Source organism: Centroberyx gerrardi, chromosome 15 (genome assembly GCF_048128805.1).
Source record: "Centroberyx gerrardi isolate f3 chromosome 15, fCenGer3.hap1.cur.20231027, whole genome shotgun sequence".
NCBI lineage: Eukaryota > Metazoa > Chordata > Actinopteri > Beryciformes > Berycidae > Centroberyx > Centroberyx gerrardi.
This window is the reverse complement of record NC_136011.1, coordinates 9,083,262-9,094,773: the sequence shown is the minus strand read 5'-3', so window position 1 is coordinate 9,094,773 and position 11,512 is coordinate 9,083,262. Positions and strand designations below refer to the sequence as shown.

The window sequence follows — 11,512 nt, the reverse complement described above, 5'->3', positions numbered from 1 at the left end:
ACCCCCCAAAACAAATCGCATTCCGCCAGAGGGTCGCAGTGTTGTATACCTTATCCCAGCTCAGGTATGGGCACCGGAAGCTGCACTGTGGGGAATGAGAGAGGCCGTCAAGCAGACAGAGAGACATTGACTAAAACAGGAAGTTAGATGATTCTGACTTCAAAATAAAAGCAAACCTTTTTCTTCCCCTTTGAAAAAAAAAAATAAAAGTTTGAGGTGTACAGATTAGATGAAATTTAAATGATCCTCGTGATGAAGTTGGGTCGTTACAAGTACAGCAAAAAAAAAAAAAGTTATAAATAAGAATCGAACAAATGGACAAATTAAGTAAAAATATATGAGAACATGAAAAAATGTGACAAGCCAAAAACAAAACAAAAAAAGGTGAATTTATAACATATATACAGGATGTGGAAATGTTACGTATTCTATCGTGTTTCACAAAATGTGTGCCACTAATATGGGTTAAAATTGAATTTTACAAGAGAATTGGCCATCCAAGATTCCAGGTATATGTTTTGTGAGTCTTCCCTCTCTAACATCTTGCACAGGCCCATATGGCTAGGAATATATGCTGCGAAAAGGACATTTTGGGGGGAAACAGCAATAATATTTTCATTTACTACTATCTTATTCAAACGCTTATTAAAAAAACGTTGCAACATGTGAATCAATAAGGCCTTTATTTTTAAAACAGTAACCGGAAGCGCTGTGTTTTATTCCCGCTGTCTTGACACTGGTGTAAAAAAAGCGAGTGGGAGGAAGCCAAGTTGGAAGCACCGAGGAGCGAAACTCCCTCTTGTTGCAGGCTGAACTGGTCCGGCGGTCGGCGGCTCTGGACGCAGGCAGACGGCGGAGAGACAGACGGGGTTGTAATGTCCGGCTGGAGAGTAAATTCCTGTTTATCAACCGGTCCGTAGGCTGCCTGGAAGTCTAAACTACAAACTTTCACCGGGGCTTCGCGGTCTTAACTCCTCGGTAACTCGTTCGCCTGGCTAGCCTAGACCGTAGCGTAGTATTTTGCTGTCAGTCCCACATGTTTCTGCCTTTTTCCTAGTCTCCAAAACAACCAGGTGAGCAGGCCGTCTGCTCTCCCGGGAGACCTGCACAGGTAGCGGGGGTTAGCTTACCTTTACGCGCGCGGTGACGCACGGATCCCCTGTACGCTCCCTTTTCCCTACGGGTCTCCCACAGCCGGAGAACAGCGCCGGGGAGCCGTTGAGCACCGTACAATCATGGATCTATCACCCAAGAGCGAAAACCGGCGGAGGGAAGGCAAAACTAACTCCACGGGGATCAACAAGAGAAAGACACCGGTGGAAACGCTCTACGCCGTCGGTATTATCTGCCTCCAAGGTTGGTAACAAGCTCCTGGACACTTTGTACGGCGCGCGCACATCAATTTCTCTCTGTTTAGATGCTGTATAACGTTACAGCAGGGCTTCGCAAACATTTTCCTACCACAGACCTCCACATAGACACACATTAAGACACGACGCCCCAGGGAGCCTCATATAGACCCCCTGCTTTTGTCCCCGGGGACCCCCATACAGGGAGATTATTGTTGTTGTTGATTGACTGTTGAATTGTAGAACTGCCTGCACTGTACGCGAGGAGAAAACGCCGCTGAGAGTGAAACCTATGATTAGTATTGTCATTGTTATGCATTGTCTGACTGGGATAATTGCTGTTTAATTACATTCTAGACAAATTAAACTATTCTTCATTTTGTTTGGGACCCCACGCGCCTCCCGACCCCCACACCCCAGTTTGAGAACGTTATAGGAAAACGCAACTCTTCCAAAGAACATCTGTTATCACTTAAACAATATGTCTATCAGGGTATTAGTAGCCTATGCAATTACACAGTAATTAAATTTCCCCATTTAGAACTGGGGAATTACAGGATGATAGTGGGTTTCCATCTATCACTGAAGGCAGCCCCATCACCCCCCCATTATGTATTCCCAGGAGTGTACTTCCAACCTCGCACAACACATCGGATACGCCATTTCTGATTATCATATTCATAACTCCCTTGTTTGCATTTTTGAGCTGCCTGTCTGAGCCCGAGCTTGGCATGCTTTCATGGGTCCCAGTCATGTGTGCTGATGGAGAGCAGTGCCTTATCCTGGGTTGGTGTGCTTCAAACACAGTAGAGTACTATCCAAAAAAAAGAAAAAAGGAGCTAAAAAGATTGTTGAAGCCTCTAAAGTTCATAACCTCGGCGGAGTGTAAGGAAAGCCAAGAAAAGGGCCACTGATCCTTCCTAGTTTGTGCAGGGGAATGTTATTATCCTGCCAAGGATCAGGCTCACAAACTCGTAGCTCATCATGTCAAAACGGGGTGAATTTTTATCTGATCTCTACATGTAGCCTGTAATGTAGACGAGCAGTATAGCCTGCACCGTCTGCGTAGCCATGATACTCACAGCGCCTGAAAAAATTCCCTTAAAGGTGAAGTGTGTCTGCCCCCCCCCCCCAGCCTCCTCATGGTGCCCACTTAGGGATGAATGTATCCTCTGTGTGTAAGGCAGCAGGAGAGAGAGGGAGGTTGCTCTGGGCTCCTGTTTATAAGAGGCATGAATAGAGCCAAGCCAGGTACTGTCACGACAGCCTCGCATGTGAGCCCGCTTTAGAAATTTCCTCTTTTTTTTTAAAGTGCTCTCTTGTGAATGCACTGCAAAAGGGACAGAGCGGGCTGCAGCACTCCCAACGCTGTTAGACGGTGATTGTACAGCGATTTTATTTCTATACACCGTACACTGTAACAGTCCATGTTTCTGCAGGGTTGTCCGATCTACAGAATCTGGGCGCCGTGATCAAATATTTACCCATATCTTTTCTTTTTTTTTGTCTTTACAATAACCTCTCCGTTTTACCATTCCAGTCTTTGCTTTTGGGTTCTTTATCTCGATCTGGTTTCCATTTGGAGCTGACCAGCGAAGTGCTCTTGACGCAGCTCTCAGCGCAGATGAAAGGCACTTATGAAGTTAAACATCTATAATGTAAATGCAGCATCTACCCCCTCCCCCCTTACAGCCAATGTCATCCATGCCCTTTTCCTCCCCCTCCCTCCCCACCTCTCTCCCTGTGTTTTTCACCCCCCCCCCCCCCCTCCCCCGCCCTTTTCCCCTGCTTCATCAACAGAGTCTCAGACCTGAGGTATTTCTGTGAAAAGATGACTGGGCTTAGTGCCGAGCAGCTGAGATAGATCTGAAATGTTTAGTTAACATCCTCACGCGCTCATCTCCTCTCAGGCCCTCGTCTTTGATCTCCCTAACTCATGGTGCGGCTGGAGAAGATCCGCATTTCGGTTCTCCAAGCGTGTTAATAATTTTGATGCCTGATGCAAAGTAATACTCACTTCACGGCGACTTAAGAGTTATGCCTCCAAGTTGAAATTTTCATCATGAATTTCAGAAGCGAGCCCTCCTGAATGCGACTTTATTGACTTTCTGAATCATCACACCATCTTCCGCAGCCGCCTGTAAACTGGACAGCAAATGGACTGTCTTTTGCCCAGAGGTTTGTATACAGGAAGCAGGTATTATGCAGTCTAAGCTTGGCGTAGCAGAAAGGAATCCTGAAAGCAGCATTTGTGCAGACGAGTGTTTTACTAAGCAGTGGTTCCACTACCATGATTAGAGGGCCCATAAAGCTAATCTATAACATTTGTACTGTATCAGCTCGAGGTCTGAAGGCCGGGGCGGAGCAGATACCATGTGGGCTTTCTGGATGTTTTGTTGGCATGCCCACCTGCCGCTGCTTTCTGTTAAAATCCATACACTTGGCTTTTATTAACCCTGCCATGGCCAAAGGCTGTTTGGCTGCAAACTGGTCCTGACTCTGTGAATGCCGAGATTCATAGGGGATAAAAGATGTAAATAAACACAGGAATAGATTGTTGTGAGGAGTGAAATAGCTTCCTTTACACACACATACACACAGTTTTGTAATCCTGAGGGGGACATCAATCATCATATTTAGATTGTTGTCTGGATTAGTATTTCTTTTTTTTGTGGTAGATCTAAATGGATTACAAAAATAGGGAGCTCAGCATTTGTGATTGGTATCTTTGATCGGCAGCTATTATATTTGTGCAATAAACTGCTGTAACTATATGCATACATCGCATGGGAGTCGTGATTTACTTTGTATCATATGGCAAAACAATTTTAAGACAGTTTGATTTGGTTTTTTTTTAACTTTGAAGCAAAACTCCAGTCATTCTTTGTCCATCATACCAATCGATTCTGACCAGAATCTTGTCAGTTGCTTTACTATAGAGCTTCCATGTGTTGAAAAAGACATGCTTTGGATGCTTTTGGGTTGATTTTTGGAGTGTCTATTGGCCCAATAGGACTGTATTGGAGAGCTGCACCAAGGCAAGCAAAATGTAAGTTGCTCTATAGTGAAGCAATTTGTGAAGCAAGATTTTTTTTGAGTCGGTATGATGGAAAAAGATGGGGTTGAAAATGGTGCTTTAAAATGTAGTCCCCTATAGACCTTATAAGAGGAAGAAATGTTGGTCATTAGGGTAACTTTGGCAGGGCTTTTTCAAAGTTAGCCAAAGCTGGCTGTACTCTGAGAGCCAAGCGTGACAACACAACAAAGCCATTCACACGCCGCAGAGAAAGCTTGATGGACAGAGTCGAATAAATAGATCTGCTTCTCAGTGAGGTTCTTCTGCACATCAGAGGGCTGCATCGGTAACACAAGTTGTGGAACTGGGGGAGGATTCCCGAAGGTCTTCCACGGCTCTTGTTTCTGGTCATTCATCAGACAATGTTTACCCAACTTTAGGTGCAGCCTTTTGAACTTGAGAGCCCCCTTTTTCACCCAGATGTATGTGCCGTTTGCACTCACTCCATTAGAGACGGACCAAAGTTACCGCTGGGCTCTTTTCCCTGGGGAGGATCCTCTCTCACACACTCAGAAGTTACATTCATGGCTGCTCAGTTTCTCAGACTTGACCTCTTCCTTCACCTCCTTCTTCCTCCATCTTATCGTCTCCTTATTTTCCTCATAAATAAAATAATTTGGAGGAGAAATGAAAAAAAAAAAGCATACCTCCACTTGAGTTTTGTACTCGTGTTTCTAAGATGTGTTGATTGGAGTCATTTTGAAGTTATGGATCAAATGCTTGCCAAAAAACAACTGGCTCATCATCAGCCTGAGGCGGAGATGAGACAGAGAGAGAGAAACAGAGAGAGAAAAATAAGGTGGTTTCGAGCAGTGGAAGGGGATCAAAGCATGTTTTCCAGTTCATAGAAATGGTGCTGCGTTCAAATGCATTGGCTCAGATTCGTCCTGCATGGACATCCATTACATGAGCAGGCCAGGACGTTGATAGGTTACCGCCGCCTCTGCATGTAGCCTCAGTGGGAAGAGTGCCGGTGCTTAATGGCCGTACTGATGTGTGCAGGAAGGCAGAATCTCCCTGACATTCCTTTGCCTGGGACAGGAAAATAACTCCTGCATAATGACCACTGCCCTCAGTGGCCTCTGTTGGCTCTGCGTGATCAATAAAGCCAAATCAACAAGGGACTGCGAGGCTAATGCTACTCACTTTAAATGATGATTACTGTAGCTAATGGCCCATGTGCTTTAGCTGGTGTGCATGTGTGCGAGTGCATGTGACTGTGTTGGCTCATGTGTTTGTGGTGTTGCTGGCTCTGGAACAGGACCCCGTGGTTGTGATTGAAGTAGGGCCTAGAACTCTGTCTGTCTCTCTCTCTCTATCTTTCTTGGTCTGTTGCCCCTTGTGGTTGACAGCCTTGTCTGGAAGGATGTCTGTTGTTTCCTATTGACTTGGTGCCTGCCTACACCACACTGTCTGGGCTGGTGGACTGGATAGCTTGGACCCCAACCCACCATCGCCACTCTTGTCTTTGTTGTGTTATTCTCAACAATGTTCTGTTTTATGGCGCTTACTCATGGCCCTTGCTTCCATGCTTTAGTGAGATGGTATGCCAGACTGGCTTTGTAGTTTACTTAGGCCTGTATATTATTTTACAAAGTCCTCATCTCAGCTATTTGAATTTGAATGGTATGCCGTGATGAATTTTACTTTAATACCAGCAATTCATTTTTTAACATTTGGCATCACTTATATATCATCAAATGTCTCATTTTGGAGCAAGACTTGCATATAGGCAGTAGCATGTTTGCATGTTTATAATTTAATGGCTGAAAACAGGAGTTCTTGATCCTGCAATAATGTGACATGATTATTCTTTTATCAGATACACTGGCTGACATCTTCTGACCCTCTTTAACTGTAACCCTGTCTAATCTGCTGTTGCTGGATCACTTATCTACTATGAGCGATTACTCATGGTTTCATGTGCACTTTAAAAATGATAAATACAGATGTTTTTACTAGTTTGACACTCTGCACATATCACCCTTCCGACCACCGTAAATCCTTATGACAACTTCTTTCCCCGCAGGCCAGGTGTGAGTCCTGGGTGAGGGCAGCTCGCCTTTAGGAGTGAAACCAAATCCCTGTTTTGTTCCCACGTCTGTGCCAAAGCATGTGTGGTGCCGCCGCTGCATTCAAATGCATCTGATTGAAACGTGCAGGAATGCCTAATTTGGCTGTAGCCCGTGTGAAGGGGAGGAGGAGGGGGATGAGGGGGGAGGCGGCGTCTGGCATGCCATTGCATAATCCCAGCAGCCATTAACTCTTTGTGTCCCAAGGCTGAATGAACTCATCATAGCAACGGCCACAGGCAGACTGACATGAGGCAGCTCTCAATCAGCCCTCAGCTCCTCCCCGCCACACCAGCGGATTTAAACAGGCTGAAAGGGCCACTGGTGTTTAATGGGAAGGGCCATGAACTATGTTTGATCTCCAAATGAATGGGGTCAGCTGTCTACAACTGACCCTGCGGAGGACCCACTCTGTTGTGTAGAGAGAATACAATTACCTTCTCCTATCTGTGCTGATTTACTATATCATCCAGCTTGCTTGTCAGCTGGGTGTTTTAGATGTCTGTGGTGCCTGGCAGTGCTCCACATTATGTTGTGTCTAGTCTTTCAGCTGTGGTAGACTACAGCAGAGCTCCTAGGCCACAGGAGGGGCAGAGCCGTCTCCATGGCAGCCTATATACAGTGCTAACCTCCTAGCCCGAGTACCCGACTAAAGCCCTGGATCTGGGGACTACTCCGTAGCATGGAGGCAACGTATAGCGTGGCGTATGACTGAAGCTGGTGGCTTTATCAGCTGTTGGCACTGGGAGCATGTGAATGTTTTAGAGCTTCCTGGTTTCTTTGAATCCGCGGCGCTCATACATATTGGATGTGAACCAACCGCCGCAGTACCTCAAGTGTTCTGCCAGGCCTTGGAAAAGCACAGTTGTATCTTTTCAGCAACTCCTCTCAAAGAAGAATTTCCCACCACAACAATATTTCTTGTGAGTTTTTGAAAGGGACCTTCAAAGAACTTCAGGCACAAAGAAAACATTTCAAAATGGATTTTGGAGACGCCTCACTGTTGCATATTTCTGTGTGTTTTTCGTGACAAGCAAGCCTAAGAAAATGTTGACTTAACATGACTGACAAGCGGGGATGGCTGATAGGCGTACTGCATGCCTACATTTGCTCTTGAATGTCACAACCATTGCCAAATCTGAAAGCAAGAGGTGTCACACACAACCCATACCACCCATGATATCCCTGTTGAATCCGGGTTGATAGTCAGATGTGATTATATCTCCCCAGCTTTTATATCCAAAGACAACCATTCTAATGTTTCTCTGACAGCGAGATGAATGCAGTGGGACACATGCAGAGAGCAAAGTGTGTCCATGTGGAAGAGGAAGATTTTTCAATGAGAGTTCACAGCTTTTAACAGTTACTATAACCTTTTATAAAAATCAGCTCCATCACAATCTGTCAGCCTGATGGCTTCAAACACGCTGAGGCTTGCTTTGACAGTTTTACCTTTTCATAATCCTCCCTTTCCCTCATCACTTTGCTGTAGGTTAGTAAGTTACAGTTTGTACGTTTTGAGAACTTTGTTTCTGAAATCAGTCAAGAGCTTATTCCTCCTTCCCTTTCTTTGAAAGAAAAATCCACCCTCAGTTACTCTTACGTGGTTAAGTGGGCAGTAGGCCTATACTTGCTGCGACACAAATTTCTGTAAGTTCTTATGGACAAAAGGACACATTTGCAGAAAAAACAAAGGCACACATTGGCTTTGGACTGCAGTGGGTATAGGCTTGCTGGCCGGACGAGTCAAATTCATTGCACACCAGCCCCCACTGCGTAACAGTGTGGAATTGGTCTAAAATATCACATTTGCTAGTGTGGCCTTGTGCTCCTCCTCCCCCAGAAAAGGGGTGTGCAGTTGTTGTTTTCAATCAAAGGTGGCTGTAGGGCATATATATATATATATAGCATACAAATATTTGTGAACATTGGGTCGTGTCTATGATCATGGCCTTACTCAAAACACAACATGTCTTGTGGTTGCATTGCATTATGGACTATTGAGTCTACTGTCTGTAGAGAAATTGGTTTCTTGTCTTACTCTTCTATGATGGATTTCTCCCCGGATGATGTGCAAAACGGTGAGTCTAGAAAGAAGCCCTTTCTCTGATTCTGAGGGACTGACACCAAAACCTGATGTTCACCGTTGATTTACTGTTGTTTCAGATTTAAAATATGATCTGCGGGAATAATTAAAATGTACCACCAAACAAAATGGGCCCAGAAATGCAAGGTACATCACCATTTTCTTAACAGTGTTACAGTGTTTTAGGGTGGATTTTTCCTTAACTTTTCCTCCATTATTGCCTCTCTCAGTCGCTCCTGTCAGGACTCCTGTGAGGAACTTCTGTATCTTCTGCTGTTTGCCATGTAATCGGCCTCTAACAGTGAGGCTAATTGTTCCATAGATTTATTTATTGGTCACATAATCACCCGTTGAAACCTCTGCTGACCTGAGGTCTGTTGCCCAGCCGTGTTTAATGATTATACATCTCCTCTCCTCCAGCCCATACACCCAATGGCATTAGCACATTATGTCCAGCATTGTTCCGTGTTAGTGGACAGTAATTACTACAGCAGAGAAGGGAGCTCATTACACGGAGCGCATCATTCTTTTCTGTGGCTTTAATTACGTTAATTAAACAGCCAGACCAGCCTCCTCGTCTCATCTTGTCCTCTCTCTGTTTCTGTACTCGCACTCTGTTTCACCTTCCTCCTCTCCCTTTCGCTTTGTTCCTCCCACAGTTTCTCTAGCTATGCCATTTCCGACTACTGATTCCTTTTAAATCTCTATCCTCCTCTTTCTGTCCTCACTCCCTCTGAATCTGCGTTAAGCCAGACATCAGTGTGTTTTACTTGATCTTTTCCGACAGAGGGATGGCGCAGCAGAGGCTGAATAATTGAATTGACGATTGCTGCGTGAGGAAGTTTCATTAAAACATCAACTCGTTACTCTGTGTTTGGGAAGAGGCTGTCCTGATGGGATGTGAGCTGACAAGAGCCCGTGACTGTATTCGGTGGCTGCTTTTAGGAAGTTGCCTCTTTATCCAAAAACATCTGTCTCTCCCAAGTCTGTACTGACACAGTGGAGTCTGGCTTCTTACCCCTTAAAAGGCCTCTGGCTCGGGTCCCGTGCCCATTTGTGACCAAACCTCATCCAGAGCTTTCTGCTTCTTACAGCAGGTCACAACAGGAGAAATGCTCTGTTGTTTGATTGGTGATTTTTCTCACCAGTGCTACAAGGGGTCAGAGGTGAGACCAGCAACATCTGCCATAGCAACCTGCTTCCTGTTTGTCTTGTGTGATTCCCCCATCCTTCCATTCTGGTATTGTGGTGAATGACTGGACTTGAATCCCAGAGAACGAGGGTTAGACTGATATATCTGATATGTCAGGCCGATATTTTTGTTAAAAATCTGATATCTGCCAGTCATCGTTGTTCACGTACAATACGATGCAGTTTGTTACATACATACATGATTATAGATTTATTGTATAATTGATCAATACTAGTATGCATGAATATGTTTATCCTGGGTTTGAATGGAAAATTGTAGTGTTGCATGGTCTAAATGCTGTTTCAAAGGTTGTGCCACCCTGCCAAGAATAACATTTTGGGGGAAACACTGAATCCTTGAAACGTGTTGCATTTTTTGGCATAAAAATTGTCAAATATAAAGATATTGAATATCAGCACACAGGGTCCGGAATTTTACACTCGCCAAGCACCAAATGCTGTCTTATCATCAATAAGGGTCACCCACCAAACTGGCTACAGTAACTTTTTGAAACAATAACATTTGAGCGTCTTGGTTATATACAGTCTTTGGTCTTTGCCTGTTCTCAAACTTTGTCACACTTCATTATGAATTACAAACTTGATCCACTATATACGCGAGTGACCAAGTTTTAAATTAACATACAGTACCTGATTCTACACATGAAATGGCATTGGAAACAGGTAGGGTGAAACTAATCATTTTGGCCAGTAGAACTTATTCTTGGCAGGTATATTGTTTTAGTTTACTATCCCTTGACCGGTGAGCCAAAAAGTTAATTTTGGATACTGTCATCACAAAATATCAGTTATCAGCAGCTGCGGTCAAAAAATATTGGTACTGGTATCAGCCTACAAAAACCCACATTGCTCAAATCCTACAGAGGACACACACACACACACGCACTCATGCACATGCACACAGAACACAATAGCCTGCTCTGTGCAGGTGCAGCTAGCGAACACAGCCTTGTTGATCAGGGAGTACAGGACGGTGTTTCCTGTCACTATCTGTTGGGGTGACGACTGATAGAAATGCAGTGTTGTGTCTGACGGGGGCCCCCAACTCCTGCTCCTGTGCCAGATAGCTGAGGAAGTGGATGTTTTGTTGTGGTTGTTTCCTCCTGGCGTTACGTCAGAGTGGATGAGGACCTCGGCAGCCTGCTCCCTATTCCGCGCGTCACAGCTTTCACCACCACTTTGTGTCCCCGACCGGGTTAAGACCCAGACAGAGGGCCGCGGTGCTGTCTTTCCTCAGCCTGAACTGTGTGGTCGAGGGCCCCGGCTCTGTGTGTGTGTGGTCAGGGGGGAGGGCAAAGGCTGCGGTCTCCCTAAGGGTCTGGACGACAGCCGTGGAAGGACGAGGCCTGCGGCCGTTTGGCTGCTGACTTCCTGTGGTGCAGATGGGGCCCCCGCGCTGCCGAACACACAGCGCTTTCACTGACTCTGGAATTTAGAAAATATGTAAACGCAGACTGACGCCATTCAGGAAAGGCGATGTGTGTGTGTGTATGTATGTGCAAGCATGTGTTAGTGTGGTATGTGCATGTGGCACGTGCATCTGCAGGAGCATATCTGTCTCTGTATCTTATAGTGAGCGCTTTGTTTGTCCTGGTGTGTGTCTCCACTGACAGACTGGGGAAGAAGCCAGACTACGAGGCAGACCTGGCGCTCTGTGTTTGTGCTGAAGTGGGTCAGTGTGGCACTCTGTATAAGTATAGACCCATGTACTTGCAGT

General features: G+C 45.3%; 1 protein-coding gene across 1 annotated transcript in view; it reads left to right on the top strand.

The window, feature by feature from the left end:
* Positions 1–812: 812 nt before the first annotated feature.
* Positions 813–11,512, top strand: part of ptk7b (protein tyrosine kinase 7b) — a 77,059-nt gene continuing 66,359 nt past the window's right edge. The window contains exon 1 of the mRNA XM_071922580.2: positions 813–1,356. Within this exon, the coding sequence (XP_071778681.2) occupies positions 1,236–1,356 (121 nt within the window). The 5' untranslated portion in view covers positions 813–1,235. The remainder of the gene's footprint in view (positions 1,357–11,512) is intronic.